We start from the raw sequence: 22,513 nt of genomic DNA, 5'->3' as shown, positions 1-22,513 counted from the left end.
GAGTAATTAACAAGGCTAAGGACCGGGATCAGACTAACCCATTATTTATCCAAATATTTTGCACATAGGCTATACAACATTTTGTACAGAACTACAAAATACTCTTCAAATAAATAAAGCCAATACTGTACACAATTTCATTCATAAATATAAAAATAATTCTAAATTAAATACCGCATTGCCACTTAAAATTGCCCATTGCAAAAAATCACTAAGCATAATATTTTGCATTGCAAATTGGCATCTGAATAAAGGTGCTGATGATACAAGTCTGGCCCCTTATAGCTGGTTTATATATATATATATAGATAGATATAGATATCTATCCATATATATATATATATATACTATATATATAATGGTCTTTACTCTTTTCTTTGGACGCTGGTACTAGACCAAATTTACCACGGGGGCCAGTGCAGACAGTGTTTTTATGGAGACACTTAAAAAAGAATTAAACAAATATTAATATTTCATCATTTAATAATGTGAGCCAAAGAGCCACTTGTGTCTCCAGAGATTCAGGTTGCAGATCCCTGATTTGGTAGATGGAAAGAGTGATCCTATCTTGATACAGCAGCTAAAAGTGCAGTACTATAATGTTTGATTCATTAAATTGTTATTAAAAATAATTTTAACGTATTTTTAATAATACCTTAAAAATAAAATAGTGAAGGTTTAAAAAATATCTTCCACTGAATATTTAAAAAAGACATTTATTTAGTGTAATTTCTACAAAACCCCTCTTGGCCCCCATCTAGAACCGCCCCTGGCTTGCAGGTCTGGGTCTGGTGCATTTTTGCTTAGCATGTTTTTTCTTCATTGATAGGAAGTCAGATTATCCAAATTGGTAAACCACATTGATAAAATATTAGTGAAATAATACATTAAATATAAAATAAAATATATCAACATTTCTGAATTAATGTTGACTCCGTATTTTACGGGATGGGTGGCAACCCTATTCAGGGGGTGCTGAGATACAGTTTTAGGGGTGCTAAAGCTAAAGCACCCCTAAAACTGGACTAGAATCGCCACTAACAGAAACTGCCAGCACCATTGAATCAGAACTTAAAACATTTTGTTTACAGGAACATTTGATCAGAGTGTCTGTTGGCCTGAGCGCTGATGATTTATGATTAAATTTGGATTTGTTTTTTTTTGTATGGCACTTTGGATGGCCTTGTGTATATATGGTGCTATAAAAATAAATGCATTTGATTTGTTAGTGTAACAATAAATTATATTTTTCTTTCAGAAAGATAAATCAGTCCTGCTGACAGTGACTGGCCAAGATATGTACGGTGCATCAGGGGGACACATTGCAACAGCCACTGTCACTATCAACATTCGGGATGTGAATGACAACCCCCCAACTTTGGAAAAAGAAGCAGTAAATATTTCATTTAGTTTTTATCATTTATACTGGAACAGTTAGAACATGTTGCTATTGAGGTTTTCAGATGTTATAATAGTTGTGGAGTGGACAGCAGTATTGATGTTACTGCCTCTATGTGGTTCAGTAACAAAATATTTCCTCCTTTAATGTCAGGCTTCTTACAATCAGTGGGACCATGACCACCTTCTTCCTGTTAGCATTTGGGACAGCAACACCTAAACAGATGGGTTCACTCTAAGAACATGATGATTTTTGATATTTTAGGACAGTTATTTGTTATCAATCGTCTTCTGTGACAATAACTGAAAATCTAAGCCAACATTTTTTGTTCACATATTCAAGTCAAAGAATTTCTGATTAAGAAATGTTCTGTTTAAATCAATATTACTGGATTACTGTATAAATATTACCGGATAAAAACATGTTTTACTCTTTTTTTTAACAGTATGAAGGAGACATTGAAGAGAACACATCTGGTGTTGAGGTGATGAGGATCAAAGCACAGGATCTGGACATTGATATGGACAACTGGGAAGCTGTTTTTGAAATCGTCCAAGGCAATGAAGATGGATATTTCAGCATAAAAACTGATCCCGTCACCAACGAGGGCATCCTGTTTCTAGAAAAGGTATCATACATTTTTTACCCAGAGGATAAACAGTTGAGGCCAAAATTATTCACAACCCTGAGGAATTAAAAGTTGTTGTTTTTTTATTTGACTGGGATGTTTCCTGTGAGTGGAAATAACTTTAGTGTTTTGGAGTAACCCAGCCAGAGTAAAGACATGAAGCTAATAGAGAATCAGGAGGGAGCTATAGGTTTGGAGAGCCAATAAAGATTTCATTGTCTTATTGGCCACCTTTTATAGACTGATATAAATAATTTTTTAAGATACTTTTTTCATAAAATGTCAATATCTACATTGATATTCTGTTTACATTGTTTTTGGATTCTGGTCTCATTTCCTGTCAAGGACAAACTTATTTGTTAAATGAAAATCATATTTTACCCAAATTTGCTAGTTGTATAAATAATTTTGGGCATAACTAAAAATGCCCATAATAATCCTTCATTCACGAGTATACGTCCTTTTTCAAGACAAACACAAATTCCTGACTCACTGCAACATATCACCATTCACAGCACACACTCGGATACATTTGACAAACATGTCATGCTACCATGTTTGTCTCCAAACTGAGTATATTTCTATATATTACTGGTAAAGTGATCACACAACTACTTTTGTTTTCTACTAAGTCACTTTTATTTCTCCCAAAGACAAAATTAATGATGTATTTGAAACATGATTTCTCTAAATGTAGCTACCAAAAGAAGCGTTATTCTGTATGTCACATGTGTCTATTGTTACATACCACTACTCTCACCCTTGCTTGTTCTTCTTCTTTTGACTGGTTACGGGAGAGTAGGGCCAGGTACATATTGATGTAAACAAAAGGAAAACAGAAAAGAAACAAAACGGGCACCCGACGGAACACACAGTGTGGTGGGGCTTATATGTCCGATCAGCGCTCCTCAACCAGCTGACATCCGTTGAGAAGGGCAAGCCTGTACGATCCTTCGTCCGTCAGACAATAGTTTGTCTGTTCAATGGTTTTTTTTTCTTAATATATATAGTTTTTCTCTTTTCCTAAAAATACACCACTTGTGATTTTGTAGGTACAGGGCCGGTCCAAGCCTCCATGGGGCCCTAAGCAAAATGTGGTTTTGGGGCCCTCTAGTTCTGCTAACAATGTGGACCGGCTGCAATCAGCAGTCCGATCATTAGATCATTCACACACCTGCTTTAAACTTATTGTATCTCTGGCAGTGCTGTTTACATTATGTACATGTATAATGTAGGATACATTTATTGGCCAACTGATTTATCGACCAGTTGATTTCTGGGTGCCGATTTCCTTAATTTTGGGGGATCATGATCAGCTGATACTTACATGTAAAGCCCTTCTTATCCCTTGATCTGATCTTTGTCAGCAAAGGTTTATAAATCATCTCTGTCCTCTTCTGCTCTGCAGTGAGAGGTTTGGCTGACAGACTGGCCCACCAGGTCAGGTCTGAATATTTCCTGTTAACAATATTCACCCCATTGTTGCCAACTCACCAACTTTCTTGCTATATTTAGCAAGATTTCAGACAAAAAAAAATTCATATCTGCCAAAATCAAAATCAGCAGATCAGGCTTTTTAAAGATCGGTAACCAGGGATCGGCCAGAAAACTGCAATCAGTGCAGCTCTACACACATATTCATGACATTCTTTGATTAAATTAATTTTTCTTAAGCGTTACCCCAATAGCTAAACATTTAATTTATTCCAGGTGAGTCTTTCTCCCCTGAGAATGTGGATTGGTACTGGACTGATTCTGAGCCTTCAAATGATTTTAACAGAAGTTTCACTTAACTTAGAAGTTGTGTAAAATAATGTCCGTTTTTGCCACAAAATGATTTTGCTCAGCAGCAAACAACATTTCCCCAACTGCAGCATAGAGTATCTCTTCAATGTAGCAGCTATGTAGCCTGACGTAAAAACATTTTGCTAGACAATGTCAAACATTGAGAAGTTTTAATTATTGTTATCAAACATTATCAAACATTATCAAACACGGTGTTTTGAAGCCAAAAATACGTCAGAAATATACAGAGCCAACCATGAGAATCAGTTCATTTAAAGTTTAAACTCAGTTTCAGACAAACACAAAGACCCTAGCATAAATGTTTGGCTGTTGAACTGAACCGTTCCAGGCCGCTATCAAGCAAATTTTCTATTAGCAGCTTTACAAATATTTTACATTACATTACATTACATGAAGCTGAAGTTGGTTTCCAATTCTAGCTTCCGATTCGGGAAATGGCTAAAGGGCGATTTAGAATAATTATAACCATGTTTGGGATTCGTGAAACCTTTTTCTGATTTGTGAAACTTCACTTCACTTAGCAGACCGCTGCAGAAGATCTTTCCTTCCAACAGCCATCACCATCTACAATAACTATTTGAAGAATTAATGAGTTACACCAACATTTAATTTCCCATTGGGATAAATAAAATGGTTTTGAATTAGAATTGAATTTGAAAAACATGCATGGAACAAGTGTGAATAGTAATCTAAACTTTAGCGAAGTTTTACAAATCACGTAAAGGTTTCACAAATCCCAAACATGGATTAAAATATTCTGCTATTAGAGCAGAATAATATAGTCCAGGTTTGAAGTGTCTAGGTGTTGTGGTTTTGGAATTAGAGCAGTTCTAATATGAGCTAGATGCAAAAAAGGGCAAAAATGGCATTTTATTGAAGTTTCACAAGTCAGAAAAAGGTTTCATGAATCAAAAACAATGTTCTAAATATTCTGCTATTAGTTGAAAATAATCCAATCCAGGTTTGAAGAGTCTAGGTGTTGTAGTTTTGGAATTGGAGCAGTTATACTATGACATAGATCCAAAAAAGTGGTGAAATCAACCTTTTTTGAAGTTTCACAAATCAGAAAAAGGTTTCACAAATCACGATCATGGTTCTAAATATTCTGCTATTAGAGCAGAATAATGCAGTGTTGGTTTGAAGTGTCTAGGTGTTGTGGTTTTGGAATTAGAGCAGTTCTAATATGAGCTAGATGCAAAAAAGGGCAAAAATGGCATTTTATTGAAGTTTCACAAGTCAGAAAAAGGTTTCATGAATCAAAAACAATGTTCTAAATATTCTGCTATTAGTTGAGAATAATCTAGTCCAGGTTTGAAGAGTCTAGGTGTTGTAGTTTTGGAATTGGAGCAGTTATACTATGACATAGATCCAAAAAACAATAGTGAAATCAACCTTCATTGAAGTTTCACAAATCAGAAAAAGGTTTCACAAATCACGATCATGGTTCTAAATATTCTGCTATTAGAGCAGAATAATCCAGACCAGGTTTGAAGAGTATGGGTGTTGTAGTTTTTAAACTAGAGTCGATTAAAGATGCAGAAGGTAGTGAAAAATTAGGTGGAATCACCCTTTAGCCATTTCTCGAATCGGAAGCTGGAATCACGGAAGCTTATGATACATGCGAAGCGTGAGGTACCTACCGCGGCCACCAGGGGGCCCCAAATAGCAATTTATTTTTTTCTTTTTATCCATAAAATAATGATTTCTACATACATTATCAAATATATATTATTGTAAAAACAAATCAGTTCACAGTGAAATTGTGTGTTTTTAATATTATAATGACACAGAAATTATTACTAAAAAAAGAAAAAAAATCCGCTCTACTGAGGGGACCCCAGTGGCCCTGGGGCCTTAAGCGACTGGTTAGTTTGCTTATGCTTTGGGCCGGCCCTAAAAATCCTCTAACGTCCAGCCAGTTTTTCCAAAAAATCAAAACAAAAGAAAACAAACTTCATCCCGGCCAAAACATCCGACTCTCCCCTCTGGGTGGATCCTTGGAACTCTTGTTCCTTCCAGAGCCTTTCTCCATCGTACTTTAAGTTATTTTTTCTTAACAAAAACTCCGCTGCTGCAGCAGCTTCAAACACGCCACGCATTACTCATCAATCTCAGGTGTGTCACCATCCCAGCTAAAAACACTGGGGCTGGCTGTGCCTTCCACCCCCACCAGTGAACCGTCAAAGGTGCCAAAATAAAAACAACAAACCAACAATCAGTTGGTTTCAACAGTTCATTAAAGGCGGTCAGTCACTGATCAGGTTACAATAACTGTGCTTGCAAAAGAAAATCCTGTTTTTATTGAGTGACTCTGACTCTGACTCTGAAACTTAAATTCTTACACAAATACTAATGCACATAGATTTTAAAGAATCATAACTGTATAAGTCTCAACTGACAAGAAAATATAGTTTATCCACACATGCAGCTGAATGAATAAGTTTTTATTTTTCTGTTCCTTTTACAGCCTGTTGACTTTGAGGATGTAAAAGACATGAATCTGGCGCTAGCAGTGAGGAACAAAGCTCCACTGGTTGATGGATCTGGTTCAGCTGGTGGAGCTAATATAGGTTTTGGAGGAGGAGCCGGTGGTGCCGGCGGTGCCGGTGGTGCCGGTGGGTCCAGCGGTGCCAGTGGGTCCAGCGGTGCCAGTGGCAGTGGTGCCACTGGTGCCAGTGGTGCCAGTGGTGCCAGTGGTGCCAGTGGTGCTAGCGGGGCTGGTGGTGCCTGGGGTAGCAAATTTAAAACCTATCCAATAAAAATCAATGTAAAAAACCAACCAGAAGGACCACATTTTGAACCCAAAGTCAAATCTATCCCCATCAAGGAGGGAACACCCATCGACGTGAATAAAGTGATTGCCAGATATCCTGCAATCGATAAAGATACTGGGAAACCAGCAGAGGATGTCAAGTAAGTGTATACACAAGCACAAAGCTTATCAATTTTAAATTACAGCTTCAATTTTATTTTATAAAATGTTTTCTGTTTCTGATGCATAGATATTTAAAAGGCTCAGACCCTCAGAACTGGCTCAGCATTGACCCCAAGACAGCTGAAATCAAACTGAACAAGATGCCTGACAGGGAATCCCCATTCCTGGTCAATGGGATGTACATGGCTGAAATACTCTGCATTACCGAAGGTACTGTTTTATTATTTAAGGTTTATCATTTTACGACACAATTTTAGAACTAAGTTGGAATTCCAGAATATACCTGTTCCCTTGCTCCTTTAAACTGAGATGAGAAAAATATCTAATTATGAAATATCTACCCACTGTAAGTTTAAATTGTCATGATGACGTTAATTGCAGCATTATATCTTATTCAAGTTCAACAGGCAGAAAGTAGTAAGAATCCTTTCCATCTTCCTATTGTAGCAGTTCTGTTACGGTGTTTTCACGCCTGAGCTGTTCATTGAAATTAAAATAAATTCTAGTTTATTTCTCCTCTTCTTCTGGTTTACTTTTTGGTGTAAATACCAGCACAGCAAATCGTTGTGGTGTGTGAAACCAGAGCAATGATACCAAGACAGTTTGGAAGAGGTGGACTCAGTATTTGAGAAACGATTGCTTCCTGGAGGCGTGGACTCTGTTCAAGTTTTCAGTTTTACCCTGTTACTAACATTTGTCCATGACGTATGTAATGCGCCAGTTCAACGCTAAGAAGCTTATCGGGAATTGCCTGCACTGTGAACAACCATCCTTAACTGCAAAGAGAGAAGAGCCGATCCGAAAGAAACGGCTGACGATGTTAGTTCAGCTTTCGGTAGCGTGGCTTGCTCAGACTGAACGACTTAGTTCAGTTCTTCTGCTGCCATTGTGAAAACTACAGGCAGACTACAATTCTAAAACAGTGCAGAAAATCGATATCATTGTTCACAACTTCTCTTTCTGTTCTTTGGTTAGCCCGGTAGAAAATCTACCAGAGGAATCCACTTCAAGAGGAGAAAGTCCAGTCAGACCACTGAAGTGCGATTAGGATTGAGTGGAATTGTGTAGGAAGGCAAATGGCCAAGCTGACCTCCACTAGTGTTTTTAGGGAAAACATTAAAAACTCCAATAGCAGAAAAGAGTTGACTCAGTTGTCTGATAAACCTGCTACAGCCAGGTTTATGAGACAAAATAAAGGATCACAAAATGGGATATTAATTAATAAGGGTTTTAAAGATAGGCATCTTCTGGTCAATAATCTGCATTTATTTTTTTTATATTATTTTTATAATTCTTTTAGTAAATTATAAACGAAAAAAAGGTTGGTTGATAAATGACATGTTTACACGCTCAGTGAGGTAATAATGGTAATAATAGACAGCTGTAGAAAGGTGTGTTTAACTACAACTCTGCTTCCTGGTCTGGACCTAATGCTAGTGTTAATAGTTTTAGAGTAAAGAATCGTTTGCATTGTGTTAACTTCCCAGAAATCCCTCATATTGAGTGTACATGCAGCCACAGTGGAGAAGAAATACTCCACTTTAACAGGAAGAAACCTTTTTATTTTAGACATAATGGTTGATCTCTATGTCAGCTAATGATTTATTTCATTCCTACCTTCTGCTGCTGATTTTGTTACCATCACAATATGGGCTAATAAATAAATTTAACATGTAATGTGTGTGTGTGTGTTTTTTTTTTTTTTGCAAGAGCCACATAAACAGCAGAAAAGTAAATGGTGAAATCTTCAAACATTCCTAATTGATATATATATAACTGACAGTATCATTTGTGTGTGTGTTTAAGATAAATTAAGGTAAATAAGTAAAAACAAATACATATTTACATATTACATGGTCCTATTTTACTAACTAAAGATTCTAACTTTGTGTCTAGTTGTTCTTCAGACTCCATTTACTTTTCTGAAAAAATAAAAAACAGAAATCAGGAAACACTACAATGCCAATAAATAAACACATAGAAAATGTTCCTTTAATGTGGAAAAATATGACATTATTTAAAGGACAAAAACTGTCTCCTTAACTGTGTTACTGAGAAAAAGGGGCAAACTAATACTTGAATGATTAACTGTTTTTGCTTTATGATTACAGGAATGCCAAGTAAAACAGCGACTGGCACGGTAGCCATCCAGGTGGAGGATCTCAATGACCACTGCCCTGAGCTGACCAGTAACTTCATGCCTGTGTGCAAATCCAACAAGAGGATCATTGTTAATGCCAAAGATGAAGATGCATTTCCTAATGGCCCACCTTTTAAGTTTTCCATTCTCCCTGGGAGCACAACAGTAGATTGGAAAATGATGCCTTATAATGGTAAGATAATGTATGAAGCTACATAATTTGTAAAGAAAATTTAAATCCTGCAAATATTAATAAAAATCACATTATGTTATGTTTTTATAAATTTCATGTTCCCCATGACAAGATTTTCATAAAAGTAACAACATAGAAAACATGTTTTTCATGAGTGACATCTTTTCAACTGATAATAGTAGGATTAGGGCTTTGACAAAAAAAGACTGCAGGGATTGCATGTTGACATTGTTGAAAACAAAGTAACATAATTTCAGATGTTTGAATGCTGAGTTATGACGTAGATGGTAAATACTAAAGAAAAAAGGCTGCAGGTGGTATGTAATGTAGTCAGTGTTCACAGCAAGTTCCCAGCAGTAGTTCCCACTTCTTTTACCACCTTTGTGCACAGACTTTGGTCTAGACACACATACCTATGTGTGTTTTCATGATTAGAGACAAATAAACACACAAATATCAGACAGATGTGTCTGATAACAAATCTGTTAGGGTGATGACAAGGAGGCCTCCCAACCTCAAAGCTCATCACTCTGTGCTTTATTTTTTAATAATTTCAGTAAGGATTTAACGGTGTAACGATTTGATTGTAATGGCAACAAAGATTTTTTCCACTGAGTTTAAAAAAAAGACTTCTATAAAAACTGATCCTCTGTTTGTAGAGTTTTATTATTTATTAAGAGCTCCTGTCTCATTTCCAGTCAGAAACAAATGTCTGTTTTGAAAGAAGATAATTTTGAACCTATATTAGCCAGAGGTGTTAATCATTTGGGTTGAACTTTACAGACTTTCTGTTACTCAGACGATAAGCTCAATCCCACTACATGTTTTTGTTGACATCCTTCTGGACTTTTTCTCTCTAATTGGGTTTGGAGACTCTCAGATGCATCACTGCAAATGATCCTTTTCAGTCCCACTTTTCCCTTGACAGGCAGGTTTTTGTTGACTCAGTTAAAATAGACTTTATTACCTTCTAAGTGATTTTACAAAACTATGCTAAAAAAGCTATGCATTTAACATGTGTAACTGACTGCTGCTGAACTTTGGCAAATGGGAAGAAATAAATTGTATTTAAAACAATGTTTGAAATTTGACTTTGTGTGTCATTAACTCATTAACTAAATGTTCTTGAAATGTATATGTCTGTTAGGCTCTTTGCGCTTGACTAAAGATAAATTAGAATGTGAAAGTTTTAATAATGCATGTGAAATATGTTGTATTTGACAGATACTGCAGTAGTTCTGACGACATATGATGATGTGCGGCCTGCCCACAGCGATCTGATGCTTGTGGTGGAAGACCAACAGAAACTCTCCTGTCCAAAACCACAAAAACTGACAGTCTTTTTCTGTGACTGTACGGAAATAGATGACTGTTCAAACAAAGAAACCATTAAACGGATTGGGTCAAAACCAGCATTAGGACCTGCAGGCATTGGACTTCTTTTTCTGGGAGTTTTGGCCATACTACGTGAGTGTAACTCACTACTTATTTCATTGAAAGATTGATGATGAGCTTTGGCCTTGCTTAAGAGGCAGATGTGAGATGGTCAGAGAGAACTCACACTGCTTAGCTCTAATTAGCTCCGAGCTGAAGAAACTTCATGAAGTCAAGTTTTTTATATAGCCCCTTTCTCATATTAAAATCCCATGGTGCTTCAAAAAGACAAGGCATGAGAATGAAAACATGACTGAGAAAAAACAAAACAAATGAAATGATAAAGATAATTCCATTCAGTGTCAGTGTCAATTTATTTATAATGAACTTTAGAAACTGCTATGAAAATGCTCTGTTGTGTTCATAAAACCACAGATAAAAACACATACGAACAATAACAAATTAAAACAGACAGAACAAGTAAATTACAATGTCAGGAGCAATTAGGAGCAGTGATGGCAAATGGCCGGTCTCCTCTGCTTTTCACCCTGGTATTCATGATCCTTTGAATAAAGTAAATCCTACATTGTGTATTATTGTGTAGAGCATCTGGCAAACTGTTGAAACAGGATGTTTGTAGTTTAGAACTAGCTGATCTGATGATATTACCTGCAGTGTCAGCAACAGCTGATGTAAGAATGTATATATTTGGCAAAATAGCACTGGTGAACCCTCTTAATAAGTAAGATAGAGGAAAGCTTAATGCTAATTGTTGGATATGTCCACTGCTGAGACTACACTTCACAGTAATATGTCCTGGGTTACACCATCTGTTGTTGACAGCCGCTCCTCTTTAATCGCTGTCTGCTTGTATCGTAGGAAAGCCTGGCAGAGAGATGCTGAAATCAGAGACATGAGCATACTGTTGGTATACTCTTAATTGAATTATATACTTTTGTCTTTCAGTTATTCCCTTTTTGATGATACTGGTCCAGTGTGGGAATCTGTCAGCCTATAACGACATGTTTGCTAAGATGCCTTATGAAACAAAACAACATCTCATTTCATACAACACTGAGGGCCAAGGAGAACTAACGGTGAGACAAACATGTTTACAAGCTTGACTTGACTTTTGAGAGCAGCACACTTGTTGTACCTAGTATTTGTTTGTTTTCAAAAGACATTTATTGGAAAGTTGTATATTGAGCTTCTGACCTAATTTGACAAAAATATACAAAGATTTTGTGCTAAAAAATATGCATCCTTGACCCTTTATAGGAGAGTGCGTTCAAAAATCTTCCTTTACAAAGTCAAAAATCTGACGTTGACTTTGTACAAATGGTACAAAGTTCAGGTTTTGGAATGGAGCAGTCTGTTGCTTCCATGTACCAAGGTGCTTCAAGTGAGTACAGAGACGGACTGTTGGGGATGTCTCATTGGGAGAAAAGTGGCTCTCACTTTGAGTCTGAAGGCAGACAGTCAAGAGGAGGAGCTGCAACAGAATGTTTCAATGACATCTCATTGCCAGACAGCTACCTGAGAGGATACTACAACAACAAGGTGAGAAATCAATGTTCACAGACATTTTTAATCATTTGCATTTCAGCAAGACAAATGTAAAGGCAAATATCTGCAATCCTTCCTGTTCATGGTCCAACATTTGCTACTCTTGCAATACTAATGTTTCCCATCATCTTTTCTCTCTCCGTTTTGTACCAATGTACAAAACTAATAAATCCCATTGCAACTAATAAAAGTGCTGAACTTCATGTACAGTGCAATCACTGTACATGAAGTTCAGCACTTTTATTAGTTGAGAACAGAATTAACCAGAGGACATTTTTGAACAAACTCTGCATCACAGGCCTTATTGTTGAGAGCATTTTGAGGCCTATATAATGGCATCAAAAACAGAATTTGTTATAATAATCAGGTTGAGCTTAGTGATTTGCTACCATGTCAAGTATTTTTTTTTATTCCTTAATACATCCTTTAGTCAAATAGACAAACATAAGAGCAGGTAAACAGAGTAATGATCCACTTGTTCTGAAAGTCAGAATTTAGACCTGGGAATACCAAGTTCCTCTTAACAGTGTTGCAGTTTTAGATCAGGAGGATCTTCTAATCAGAGTAACTATTAAGAAAGCTTTTAGCAGTGAACGCTTTTTATTCGTACAAAGACTGAACGCACTGATTAAGTGACAATTACAAAGTAGTTATGCAAGAGTGTGTAGGCTGGGATCATCAGACCTTTCAATACAGAATTCCTGGAGTTTCACTTCATTTTTAAAATGAAAATGATTTGAATACTTCTCATTCTTTTAATGCTGGTAAAATCTGCATTGACATGTTTTTTTTAACCATGCTGCCTATACACACATTTTTCATTACAGTTCCATCCTCCAAGCATCCTCTCTCTCTCTTTCTCTCTCTCTCTCTCTCTTTCTCTCTCTCTCTCTCTCTCTCTCTCTTTCCTACTCTTTTGCTTATTAAAGGGTTTCATAATTTGGTTAATATGCAGACCTTGAAGTCAGGATTGGTTTTTCATTTTTATATTGTTAATGTGAAAACAAATAAACTCTTAATTTCCTACAGCTTGCTAGTGGAGATGAGAAGATTGTGCAAAAAGATCACATGTTGGTGTTTGACTATGAAGGCACTGGCTCCTCTGCTGGCTCCGTTGGCTGCTGCAGCAATTTGCAACAAGACTATGACCTGGAGTTCCTTGATAATCTTGGACCAAGCTTTAAAACACTTGCTGAGATATGTGGAGGTAAAAAAGTCCAAACTGAGACAACAAAGGTGGACACTCCTCTACCTAATCCTTCTGTAAATAACATTCAAGTGTCAGTACCAAAGTTGGTGACAAGACAAGAGATGTCCTTGCCATCCAAAGTGCAGCCAGCTAAGTCCACAACTGAGCAGACTTTAATCAGTAAAACTAGTAAAACAACTGAGCATGCTAAAATAAGGGAGAGCAAGGCCACAGTGAGGGAAGGGATGACCTCAGTGCAAACAGGGAAGGCACAGAACCAGATGCTAGTTGTAAACCAACAACAACCTGTCTATTTCACCACTGCACCCATGCTGCAGCCCATACAATATGTTGTTCAGCAGCCACTTCAGAATGCCATGATACTAGCTGAAACACCTGGCCCTAACATTCAGCACATGGTAATGGTTAATGGCACTGACTTTGGCTCTTCCCAGGGAGTTATTGTTCAAGGCCAAACAATGATGCCTAGTGCCCAACCCCAGAGCCTTGGGGCAGTTCTGGTGGACAGCAATGGGATCCAAGGAACCACTGGCAACATGGTCCACTCAGGAAACTTCTCTGGCGCCCAAAATATGATGGTTGTTGAAGGCCAGGTCCCCGTAGGAACAGTGAAAGTATTAAATGGGAATGAGGCTAGGCTCATTCAAGGTGGTACAATGCTAAATGACCTGTCAGGATGTCAGACAATGCTGAAGATTGGGGAGTCAAGCAGCATAGGGCAGCAGCTTCAGGATGGAAGAGGTGTCTTTCAAACAGCTGAAGTCGCTGGGGTTCAAAACCTTCATGACCTCAGTGCTGGGGAGTCCAGTTGCTCTAAGAGTCGCACCTCTTCCAACACACTCAGTACAACCCGTACTATTCATAAAACTGTTGTGCAATAGTCAGGAGAACTAAGATATAATGCATGTAAGGTGGTCAACAGACAAGTAGGGTATGGTCTATGGTGATGGGAGCTCATATGTAAGGCATATGTTAAGGTCAAAAGCTCTGCAGTTAGTATTTGAATTGATGCCCTTTAAATTTAGCTAAAATACCATAATCTTAACCTCTAAATTTTCACTACCTAAATTACGTAATTGATTGTAGTTAGAAGGTTCTGCCATTGCACTCGACTTCTCCTAACCTAAATTAAATGGGACCAATAGAGGTATCTGTATTGGTAAGGCCTCATTCAAGGTGGTACAATGCCTCTAAACCTTTACATCTATAAAATCAAAATCAAAAATAAACCTTGGTCTTTTAAATCTTGCACCATTATTGCATAGCTAACAGTAACAGTGATGGGAATTCTCTTTTGTATGATGCTGAAAATAATGGCAACAGCATAGACAAAAAGCCAATCCCATCTGGTTTATCCCAACATGTAGAGCACATTATATTCATTTGCTGCAATTTTTGGCTTGTGTTTTTGTTTGTTAGCATAATGCTGTCTGGGACATCTTATCTGTCTACAAATATCCATGCTGTGTTTCTGTAAACTGGTCCGGGGATGAGATAACTCTGTCTTACACACACACTCACACTTTTTTTCATTAAGAACACTGAATATTTTGTCTGGTTTCAGATTTATGTTTATTAATCAGTACCATTCTGTTAGTTGGTTAAATTCTTTTTCTTATTAAACAGTCTAAATGCTAGATTTAGGGGTGTTCTCTTGTGGTTATAATGTGTTTATAAATGTCGAGCTTTCAAATAAAGAAATAAATGCTTGTCATTCTGTAAACACTGGATGCAGCAAAAGAACAAGTTTGATAATAAAAATGGTTTACTGTTCAATTTTGTTTATGTTTCTTTCCTTGACCTATACTATCTTTTCTCAGCCACAAAACACAGAGGTTTTTCTGTAAAGTACAATCAAGAGGTGTAATCATATGTCTTGAGTGTGGATAAACTGGATTTTTACTTTTGTGCTGCTCATCTTTACTCTGGATATCATATGGAGGAAATCTGTGAGTGCAAGTGCAGTTATTTAACCTTCACACACAGAAAATTGGTGTGCAAGAGAATTCCAAGAGCTGAAAATGTTACTGTCAGTGAAATGCATCAGTCCTATTGGGCCTTTTTGGCCTGTGGGACTCCAGAAGCAGTTGATGGGTACCCAGCGGGCGAAGTGGCATGCAGTTTGGTTGGTTGCTGAGGCGTGGGAGGAGTTTGGAGAGGCCATGGAGAAAGACTTCCGCACGGCTTCGAGGCAATTCTGGTCCACCATCCAGTGTCTCAAGAGGGTGTAGCAGTGCAGCACCAACACTGTTTATAGTGGGGATGGTGTGCTGCTGACCTCAGCTCGGATGTTGTGGGCAGAATACTTCGAAGACCTTCTCAATCCCACCAACATTTCTTCCATTGAGGAAGCGGAGCCTGGGGACTCTGGGTTGGGCTCTCTAATCTCTGGGGACGAGGTTGCCGAGGTGGTTAAAAAGCTCCTCGGTGGCAAGACTCCGGGGGTGGATGAGAGTCGCCCGGAGTTCTTTAAGGCTCTAGATGTTGTAGGGTTGTGTTGGCTGATGCGACTCTATATTGATCTCAATATCGCATGGACATTGGGGGAAGTTCCCCTGAATTGGCAGACTAGGGTGGTGGTTTCCCTGTTCAAAAAGGGGGACCAGAGGGTGTGCTCCAATTATAGAGGGGTCACACTCTTAAGCCTCCCTGGCAAGGTCTATTCAGGGGTCCTGGAGAGGAGAGTCCATTGGATAGAAGAACCTCAGATTCAGGAAGAACAGTGTGGTTTTCGTCCTGGCCATGGAACACTGGACCAGCTCTACACCCTCGGCAGGGTCCTGGAGGGTGCATGGGAGTTCGCCCAACCAGTCTACATGTGTTTTGTGGACTTGGAGAAGGCGCTCGACAGTGTCCCTCGGAGAGCCATGTGGGGGGTTTTCTGAAGTATGGGGTACCGGGCCCTTTGATACGGGCTGTCAGGTCCCTGTATGACCGGTGTCAGAGTCTGGTCCGCATTGCCAGCGGACTCGTTTCCTGTGAGAGTTGGACTCCACCAGGGATCCAAGGAACCACTGTTCACCGATTCTGTTCATTACTTTCATAGACAGAATTTCTAGGCAAAGCCAAGGTGTTGAGGGGATCCGTTTTGGTGGCCTTAGGATCACATCTCTGCTTTTTGCGGATGATGTGGTCCTATTGGCTTCATCAGGTCGTGATCTGCAGCTCTCGCTGGAGCGATTCGCATCAGAGTGTGAAACGGCCGGGATGACGGCCGGTGCCTCCAAATCCGAGGCCATGGTCTTGAGCCGGAAAAGGGTAGAGTGCCTTCTCCGGATTGGGGGCGGGGGGTGTCCTGCCCATGGGCGTAGGTTTGGGTATGGACATGTCACGACCAATATTCAAGGGATATAAAATAGTCCCGACCAATTTTTGCCATATTAATTTAAGAAAAAAAAACATATGTATTTTTTAACAAAAACAAAATAAATAAACGAAAATCTACATTGATTAGGTTTATATTTCAATACACTACGCAGTGGTAGCTTACATGGTCAGTAAGTTGTAAGGTCCCACCAAAACTTAGACCAAACCTACGCCCTTGGTCCTGCCCCAAGTGGAGGAGTTCAAGTATCTCAGGATCTTGTTCACGAATGAGGGAAGAAGGGAGCGGGAGATCGACAGGCGGATTGAGCAACGTCTGCTGTGAAGCGGACGGGTACTGGTCTGTCATGGTGAAGAGAGAGCTGAGTCAAAAAGCGAAGCTCTTGATTTACTGGTCGATCTACGTTCCCACCCTCATCTATGGTCACGAGCTTTGGGTCATGACTGAAAGAACAACGTCACGGATACAGATGGCTGAAATGGGTTAAGGCAGGCATGTCCAAAGTCCGGCCCGGGGGCCAATCACAGCCCGCGGTCAGATTTCATACGGCCCGCAGCTTCGGTCTTATAATGTATTATTTATGGCCCGCCTGCACTGTCAAAGAGAATAAACAAATCATAAAACTTGAAACTGTAATTCCTCCTTTCACCAAATGGTGGCAGCACCACTTTAATACTATCAGTCTCTGCCTCCATGCAGCGAACCCCTCTCCACTCATTTCTGCCATGGCCACTGCAAAGAAAACAAGTTGACAGTGAGGGCCGCCGCTTTCAAGAGAGATGGGAATTACAATACTTCTTCACTGAAAATCAAGGCAATTGTGCTTGTCTAATTTGTAATGAGACGGTTGCCTTGTTTAAGGATTTCAACGTAAAGAGACACTACCAGAGTAAACATGCTAACACATACAACAAGCTAACAGGAAGTGACCGTGCTGAAAAAGTGAAGCAACTCCAAGCTGCACTGTAATCACAACAGCGATTCTTCACGCGGGCCTGTGAGTCAAAAGAAAATACCACCAAAGCAAGCTACGAAGTTAATGTTAATAGCTAAACATGGCAAACCTTTTACTGAAGATACATTTATCAAAACTGTGTTATGAAAATGGTGGAGAACATTTGCCCTGAGAAGAAGCAAGAATTTGAGAAAAATGTTTGCCTGGCAGTAACAGTGTGGCACTGAGAGTTGAGGACATGAAACTGAGTATTTTGAACGGTAACATCTGTCATTATCAGCAGTGAAGAGCCAAAAGAACATTTATGCACCTGGATTTATGGCACTTATTTTTATTAAACTCTTGAGTAAGATTTGGTTATTACTGTTGATGTTATGAACCTGTAGATGTGACAAACTATTACTTTCTGAAAGATATTGTAAATGACAAGAGCAAAATTCACTTGTTTTAAGATTTAATAATAACAGACAACTTTGCATTACTTATAACTCCTGTTTAAAATGTTCTTGAGGCAAAGATATTTTTAAACTCATGCAAATTTAAGGTATTTCATACAGTTTGTTCAATGTTATCTGACTCTCCAGATATGAATAAAAGGCAGAATTTGTGTTTTTAGAGTTGTTCTCATCTGCCTGAGTGGCTTATATTTGGTTATTTTGTCATTTGAAAAATAAAGATAATTGTGACAATGAAAATTGTTTTATAACAGTGTGTATTTGCATGAAACGTTTGTAGTTAAAAAATGTCCGAACAAACTATTGGCTCCTCTGTTTTATTGATTTTAGGAACCCTGCCACACGGGGCGCTGCAACTCTAGGGGGTGGGGTCAAAGCATTTTAGTTGCAGTGCCACAAGACAATCACTAAACTAAACACATGTTATCTACAATCTAAATCCTTCCTGCTCCAGACACGGCGTCGAATGGGACACGTTGTATAGCTTCAAAGCCTCCAAGCACGGCGTCGAATGGGACACGTTGTATAGCTTCAAAGCCTCCAAGCACGGCGTCGAATGGGACACGTTGTATAGCTTCAAAGCAACGGCTTTGTATCACAAAGAACAAAGCAGAGTTTCCTCCAGGGTTGTAAAACTCAGCTTGGAACAACTAACACTTCCATTTCACAGGGAGTCCTGCTGAGAATATCTGTCACCTCCCTCTTCCAAGGAGGGATTAGGAAGAAATCAGAATTAATGAACACACAGAAACATTATCTAAATGTAACTACAAGGCTACATAATACAACAAATATTTGATAATATTAATAATACAATTTACCCAACATTTCCCTCCTGTTTATCGAATATTTCCGTTCCATGCCCCTTATCCCTCTAAAAACAGTCACTTCAAATGATTTACAGCTGGGAGTTCATGTTTTGGAAAGCAAACATGTATACACTCAGAGGTCACACCCAGTCCAAAAGCCAGGATCTGGATACCTGTCAGAAGAATCCTCATCAGAGTATCCTTTGTCAACGTCAGATTTTTTCTCTAATAAAGGATACATCTGTGCCATCACCGATCACAAGTTGTTAAAACAGACATTACATCATCGACAGGAGTGTTCATTAGCATCATAAACATAAGCACAACACAACATTCTCTAGTGTCATCGTCATCATCAGTGTCAGCATAATCAAACAATGGCTTAACTTAAAGAAAGTAAATTTGCTTTGTCATTTTCCATCAAGGGAATTACTTTAATCCTTTTTATCAAAGAAGCAGACTTTGAATGAGACCACATCCGCAGGGCTGCAAAACTGTTATGACAAAACAGAGATCAGATTCTCCAAAGGCATCAATTCATTCGTGTAGTCATCACAAATATCTTCAATTCACTGTGTCCGAGTGAATTCTCCAACGCTCGTGGCTCTGTGGCTGCTATCGTCAAAACAAGTGTGCAACCGCTTCTTCAAGCAGTGGCACTCTGCCTCAGAGACAACAGCTTGTGTTGCAGAGTTCAGAGTCAGGCTTGGAGCTCAGAACTCCAAGCCAGTCTGTATGTAGTTAGCCATGAGCAACTCATCACGTGAAGCCTTATCTCCTACTTTGTCCAGTTCTGCTCATTAAATGGTGGATGTAATCTATTCAATCTATGCCTCAATTATATATATATCACAACTCCAACCGATGGAAAATACCAAAACCCTGTAATCACCAGCTTCAAAAGACACGTTTCCAAAGTAATGTTTTGCCAAAATGTTAAACATATGCAGATCTTCCTCTTAAACCAATCTTATAAAATAGAACTAAACAAACAAAACAAAACAAATAAACAAAAGCTTAAAATTCGCCGCAGTTGTACAGTTTATATTTATCATCAAAACAATGAATATCAATGTGAATTAGACAGTCCAGTTTAAATTACTTTTATAGTATAAACTGGATCTTACTGGTTATTTGTCTAAAACATTCAACATGCTTTCCTTAAACAAAATTCAAAAGAGTTAAACCCGGAGAAATTATAATGTCAACTTAACAAATCTAGACATTTTCAAAATATACCAATTTTACCTAGGTCTTTTACTTGTCGTTGAATTTAAAGTTTTATTCAAAATCGTTTTAAATGGATATAAATCAAAACAAAATCAAGTTTAGAAAAATCACCATAATCCCACCTGAGTACTTTTACTGATTAGTGATAACTTTAATCAATAACAGATTCTTCAAAACATTTCTTAAAACATTCTTGCTCCATTAAATTAATGCTCTGAAAATGGCTAACACAATAATATTTTTAATTTCTATAATTGTTTTCCCAAGTTAATTTACCAAAATATGCTTCATTAATCGCTATAAATTTGTTATCTATCGTTTCAAAATACTTTAGCCCATTGTCAGAACATCTTTCAATGGAGAACGACTCAAATCCATTCAAAAGAAACATATTTCACCAGACCATATCTTTCCTTTCACTTTTTTATGTGTAACACAGATCAAACATGTTCTTCAAATAAAAAAGTTTATTTAAGTAATATAAAAGATAAACCTATAACATATTCTCCCCCATGATGATGCATTAACTGCTAACGCATCACAATTTCTACTACTTTAAATAACAATGTTTATGAAACAGGTTTATGATGTTCCCTGAGAAATTCTACCAAATTCAATGCTGCCTTTTTCCCAAAAGGGAAACTCGTCAAAACAAACAAAACAATTTATTTTAGCATGCTTTAAATCTTCAAGATTACTATTTTCCCAAAACATTTCACGTTACAGTTTTAAAGCTCCTTATCTCATTTTACTCTTATGATTGTCAGATAATTCATTTTACAAACTCCTCAAAAATTTTCACTAGTGTTTGACAAAGCGTGTTTACCAATTAAGACTCTGTGAAGGTTTTGCATAAACCAGCCAGAGAGACGTTGAAGAAAATTCAAAATATAGTCAATAAAAAAATCCAAAAAATGATAAATTGGGCCCATACTGAAATCAACATAACAAAAACACAATACAGGTAGTAACAGAACAACTCAAACACAAACTGACCTAACACAGACATGAGGGGACATTAGATAATGGCTGATCAGACCATTAACACACACTAAGGGGTAATTAAACACACAAAACCCTAACAAATACTGGTCAGTATATGACTGAATCTACAAATGAAAGAAAGTAATTAGTAATATTTAACAAAATAAAAGCACTGATACTTAAAGTTAACTAAATGAGTGCCCAACAAATAACCAACCAAAGAGTCAGACCAACGAAAACAATTCAAAAATAAAAATCCAAACTACTCACTACTCAATATATAAAGTAATATTAAAAGAAAACAGAAAATCATTACCAATAGTGTCTGTGTGTGACAGTCAGGACAGCTGTCACAGACTCAGTGATTGGATGCAAAAACTTACATTTAACATTTTCCACATTATTTCAACGCTCACTAAGTATTTGCTTGTTTAAACTATCTACACTAATCTGAGCAACCTCTATTGTCAGATCACAAAACAAACCCTTACGCCCACCATAAACCCCTCCCTCACTTCTCAGAGGGACCGACTTTATGGCAGGAAAAAGAATTAATAAGGATTTTAGGAGGAACTCTTAATTTTTCTACTGCTTTATTAGGCTTTGACACTCGAATCATCAGATATGTTTTAGTTTCTTCTAATTTTAAAATTTGAACTTAAAACCTTTTTGGGGTACCTTTCGGCGTTCCACCACTAAAATTGTAACTTATATACTGATATTTTGTACTTTAAATGATGGGAGAGACAATGATTTGCCTTACAGTTGCTTGTTCTTGTCTGCTGAGCTGCTGTGAGCAGAGGTTACTTCGCACTTAAAATTAGTGGTATGCAAAGAGGTTTCACATGTTAATTAGTTGAATCTAGTGGGGGTAGAAGTTACAGCACAGCTGTTGCTTGTTCTCCCTTGCTGAACTTCTGTGAATGGGGTTGCAACTCCTGCGTGGGCTTCATTATTCTCATGTCTAAATAAACATACTCATCGCTTTTTCCAGTGTTGTTCAATTTATGTATGTTTCTTAATTTTCTTATTTTATTTGCAGCCCTCTCGTCTTTCTGTAGGCACTATTTAATCATCTCTTATTACAGTTTAATATTGATTCTCTACAATAGTTCCATATGATCCTTTTTCATTAGCCAATAAGTTATTTCTAACTTAATATTATCCTTCAACAACAATTTTGTACAGTGTAGCAAACTTTTTCTATATTCAATCAATTTCTAGTCAACAAGTGAGTTACTTCTATTTTATTCTGTCTTAATCATCCATAATTCCTGTAGATTTAATAATATTTTATCTATCCTAAAGTTTTGGTCAGTTTAAAAAGACTGATTGTGAAACTATCTAGAATCGGTTGCATACTGCAGTTTGTTGTTATCTGAGCAATGCCTCTTACAGTTAGAGCCTGTTTCTATTTATTTATTCACTTTTGTATCTGTCTTACCATCCCCCCAGTTGAGACATGCAAAACCGCCATGGCTCAACATTACAGCCCACCTATACA

The 22,513-nt window shown here is 37.8% G+C and overlaps 1 protein-coding gene and 2 long non-coding RNA genes across 3 annotated transcripts in view; 2 read left to right on the top strand and 1 right to left on the bottom strand.

Moving 5' to 3' along the window:
- The window catches only part of LOC114151298 (desmoglein-2-like), a 25,172-nt gene extending 10,145 nt beyond the window's left edge, over positions 1 to 15,027 (top strand). Inside the window, exons 6-14 of the mRNA XM_028028428.1 lie at positions 1,259 to 1,393; positions 1,845 to 2,027; positions 6,301 to 6,746; positions 6,836 to 6,978; positions 8,880 to 9,101; positions 10,326 to 10,568; positions 11,442 to 11,572; positions 11,754 to 12,035; positions 13,071 to 15,027. Coding sequence (XP_027884229.1) covers positions 1,259 to 1,393; positions 1,845 to 2,027; positions 6,301 to 6,746; positions 6,836 to 6,978; positions 8,880 to 9,101; positions 10,326 to 10,568; positions 11,442 to 11,572; positions 11,754 to 12,035; positions 13,071 to 14,132 — 2,847 coding nt within the window. The 3' untranslated portion in view covers positions 14,133 to 15,027. The remainder of the gene's footprint in view (positions 1 to 1,258; positions 1,394 to 1,844; positions 2,028 to 6,300; positions 6,747 to 6,835; positions 6,979 to 8,879; positions 9,102 to 10,325; positions 10,569 to 11,441; positions 11,573 to 11,753; positions 12,036 to 13,070) is intronic.
- The window catches only part of LOC114151300 (uncharacterized), a 22,883-nt gene extending 370 nt beyond the window's left edge, over positions 1 to 22,513 (bottom strand). Inside the window, exons 1-2 of the long non-coding RNA XR_003596916.1 lie at positions 21,739 to 22,513; positions 13,047 to 13,053 (exon numbers count right to left, since the gene is read on the bottom strand). This is a non-coding gene — a long non-coding RNA (uncharacterized LOC114151300). The remainder of the gene's footprint in view (positions 1 to 13,046; positions 13,054 to 21,738) is intronic.
- Positions 4,769 to 6,203, top strand: LOC114151301 (uncharacterized). Its single transcript, XR_003596917.1, has 2 exons — positions 4,769 to 4,809; positions 4,984 to 6,203. It is a non-coding gene; the product is annotated as an uncharacterized LOC114151301 (long non-coding RNA).

Source organism: Xiphophorus couchianus, chromosome 9, assembly GCF_001444195.1.
Source record: "Xiphophorus couchianus chromosome 9, X_couchianus-1.0, whole genome shotgun sequence".
NCBI classification, from domain to species: Eukaryota; Metazoa; Chordata; class Actinopteri; order Cyprinodontiformes; family Poeciliidae; genus Xiphophorus; species Xiphophorus couchianus.
The sequence above is the reverse complement of the archived record's forward strand: the minus strand, read 5'-3'. Positions and strand labels throughout refer to the sequence as shown.